The sequence below is a fragment of the Cibotium barometz genome, chromosome 8 (assembly GCF_041138505.1).
Source record: "Cibotium barometz isolate CiBa-2024 chromosome 8, ASM4113850v1, whole genome shotgun sequence".
Taxonomy (NCBI): Eukaryota; Viridiplantae; Streptophyta; class Polypodiopsida; order Cyatheales; family Cibotiaceae; genus Cibotium; species Cibotium barometz.
Window position 1 is genome coordinate 16456998 of NC_141053.1, and position 3644 is coordinate 16460641.

At 46.6% G+C, this 3644-nt stretch overlaps 1 protein-coding gene across 1 annotated transcript; it reads left to right on the forward strand.

Annotated features, from left to right (window-relative positions):
* The first annotated feature begins 539 nt into the window (after positions 1 to 539).
* Positions 540 to 3002, forward strand: LOC147635967 (pentatricopeptide repeat-containing protein At4g13650-like). The gene has a single exon (XM_086802051.1). The coding sequence runs from the start codon at positions 540 to 542 to the stop codon at positions 3000 to 3002; it is 2463 nt and encodes an 820-aa protein (XP_086658177.1).
* The last annotated feature ends 642 nt before the right edge of the window (positions 3003 to 3644 follow it).

Sequence of the window (3644 nt, forward strand, 5' to 3'; positions counted from 1 at the left end):
TGTGAACCATGAGGGCGGCCTTAGGGCAGGAGGCGGCGGAGGAGCTCCCCTTCACATGAACGAATGCCCGCTCAGGTGGCGGAATGTGTACACAGGGGCGGCACTTGCAGAGCTGTAATGGAGGGAGAAGGCCAATGACGGTGAAGAAGATGAAGTAAATTAGCTTCCTTTCACACAGGTGTCGTCCATTTGCCTCCACACTAGCCTTCAATGCCTTGTTCGGCCGATTAATTACACACTTTCATGACTTTTATATATAAATATTATAATCACACACTTTCACGAGGTTATACAGCAGCATATGACAATCACTACATGGTATAAAGAACAACAGGAGATGATGGCGCTTGTCATCCCCCTGGGTGCTGGTGGACAACAACCAGCAGGCGGCCTCTATGGCAGACTGCTTTGGCTAACTACCCACCATCATCAGCGTTATCATCATTACCATTCCTTGGACCACCACCACCACCACCATCATCATCATCATCACGCTGCCCTCCAGCAGGATGAAAGATGGGAAGGTGTGGCTCTAGGGGATGCATGAGGAATTTCTCCAGGCTCTTTGCAGAAAAGGACAGCTGGACAGGGCCCTAGATGCGCTCTCCCGCATGTACACACCCCCTTCGGACAACACATACGTGTCCCTCCTCAAGGCTTGCAACAAGTACAAGGCCCTCCCTCAAGCCAAGCGTGTCCATGCACATCTTGCCCACCACAGAACCCACCTGACCGGCTTGCTGGGTGACTACTTGGTGTTGACACTGGCAAAGTGTGGTGCCGTGGAAGATGCATGGGATGTATCAGCCGGATTGCCTCACCGCACCGTCTTCTCATGGACCGCCATGATTGCTGCTTATGCAGACTGTGGTCGCGGGCATGAAGCACTCGAAATGCATCGACGTATGCTAGAGGATGGTGTGGAGCCCAACAGTTATACCTTTGTTAGCCTCTTCAAAGCTTGTGGCAGCATACCAGATCTTGTACAGGGCAAAAACCTACATGTCATGGCAGACAGGAAAGGCTTTACATCTGTTGTCTTTGTTGGCAACACTCTTGTGAGTATGTATGGCAAATGTGGGGCAGTTGTGGAAGCAGAGGATGTGTTCACTGCATTGTCGCAGCGTACCATTGTGTCATGGAATGCGATGCTGTCAGCATATGTTGAGCAGGGCCAAGAAGAGAAGGCATTACGATTGTATAGACAGATGCAAGAAGAAGGCATGAGTCCAGACCAGCATACGCTAGTTTTTGCACTTCAGGCATGTGGCATCCTTACAGAGAAGGAAGAAACTCTTGTTTTAGGACTATCAACAAGAGTGATATCTCTGGAAATTGGTCGTGCACTACATGCTGATGCCCACAGGTGGGAATTTGCATCAGATGTCTTTGTTGGCACCACCCTTATGAGTATGTATGGTAAATGTGGGGCCATTGGGGAAGCAGAGAGTGTGTTCTATGCATTGCCCAAATGTTATATCATTTTATGGAATGCAATGCTCACAGCCTATGTGGAGCAGGGCAAAGCAGACAAGGCTTTACAGGTCTATGGACAGATGCAGGAGCAAGGCATTGGCCGAAATCAGCATACACTTGTGTTAGCGCTTCAGGCATGTGGCACCCTTGCAGAGAAGGAAGAAGCTCTAGTTCTGGAGGGGCGATCTATCAAAGTGATGTCTATGGAAATAGGGCAAGCATTGCATGTTGATGCGTGCATGACAGAGACCGCCTCTGATGTCTTTGTCGGGACCGCTCTCTTGAGTATGTATGGCAAGTGTGGGGCACTCCTGGAAGCGGTGCATGCATTCCTTGCAATTTCTCAACGTAACATTGTGTCATGGAATGCAATGCTCTCAGCATATGTTGAGCAGGGACACGCAGAGAAGGCCTTATTGCTGTTCGTGCAGATGCAAGAGGAATGTGTGAGTCCAAACCTGCGAACATTTGTGATTGTCCTTCGTGCATGTGGTGCCTTTGCAGACAAGGAAGAAGCTCTTGTTGTGGAGGGACAATCAACCAAAGTGAAATCTCTCAGAATCGGACAGGCATTACATTCCGATGTGCGGATGAAGCACTTTGCATCAGATGTCTTAGTTGGTACTTCCCTTGTGAGCATGTACGGCAAGTGTGGAGCTATCACGGAAGCTGAGGATGTGTTTGGTGCCTTGTCCCAACGTGATGTGGTGTCGCGTAATGCAATGCTTTCAGCTTATGTTGAGCAGGGCCAAGCAGAGAAAGCTCTAAGGTTTTATCAGCAGATGCAAATAGAGCGTGTGACTCTGGATGATGTTACACTTATCTGCGTTGTGCAAGCATGCAGAGAAAGAGGAAACTTAGAGATTTGTAGACAGCTTCACTTTGACATCGTCTCTACTGGGTATGATTGGGATTCCTCCGTGGCAGCCACTCTAATCCAAGCATATGGGATTTGTGCAGGCATTGTCGATGCACAGACCATATTTGATAAATTTTCCAAGCGTGATATTCTGATATGGAATGCATGCATTTCTAGTCATCTAGGAGAAGGGAATTTTGGAGCAAGCCTAGACATGTTTGAAAAATTAAAGTCAGCAGGTGTGAAGCCTGACAAAGTAACATTCACCTCTGTTCTCTCCGCATGCAGCCATACTGGCCTTGTCGTCAGAGGTATGGAGTACTTTGAATCCATGAGCAGAGATTATGGCATAGCTCCAGACTTGAAGCATTATGGAATTTTACTGGACCTCCTTGGGCGTGCAGGGGAGTTTAAGAGAATAGAAAACACGTTGGGGACAATGCCAATGCAGGCTGATCTGACCATTTGGTTGTGCTTGCTGGTTGCATGTTGTACACATGGCAATATAGAGCTGGCAAAACAGGCATTTGATCATGCAGTAAGTCTGCAGCCCAAGCAGGCTACTGCATATGCTTTGATGTCAAGCATTTATGCTGATGCTGGGATGCAGGAATTTGCAGCCGAGGTGGAAAAATCCAGACAGAAGCAAGGGTCATTGATTATTTAAATGCATGCTTTAAGATCTTTGCCATGAGGTCTCATCTCGAGCTCGAACCTTTCACTATTTTGTGCACATCTAACTCTTTTATACATTCATGTGGAGACATGCAACCTAGCAATGACACCAAAATATTGGTAACCAGGTCTGTATGGATCTCACAAATGTCTTTCTTGGGTTTGAGCTACACAAATTATTAGGTTTTGTAAATCCAACCATAGAATTGGTAATTGATACCCAAACTTGTAGTAATGCCTGGCTTGTTGTCTCTGCTTACCGCTAAACCTCCTCCTAACCTCTATTCTATTGTTTTCTCTTCACGTCACTCTTCTAAGATAAATTTAGGAAAGCTCAAGTCTCCTGATGATGAGCAAGAATGCACATCCCACAAGTGGTCAACTCTCCTAATGATGAGCAAGCATGCACATCCCACAAGTGCTCACCAAATCCTTTTCTCCACCACTAGATACACATACTCTTTGCCACTTATTTTATTGAACGGGTCATATTAGTGAAGCAGAACTAAATAGCATCAACATGTGAGAGAACAATTCAGAATGGACCATTGATTCACAATGTGGAGAAAGCCAAGCAATATGAGAAAAAGTCGATAGCATCCTTTTGTCCATGATTTACATGCCCTATGTTCAA

What these genes read in the sequence shown, in the direction of transcription:
- LOC147635967 (XM_086802051.1), top strand. Translation starts at nt 540, where the DNA reads ATGCATGAGGAATTTCTCCAGGCTCTTTGCAGAAAAGGACAGCTGGAC.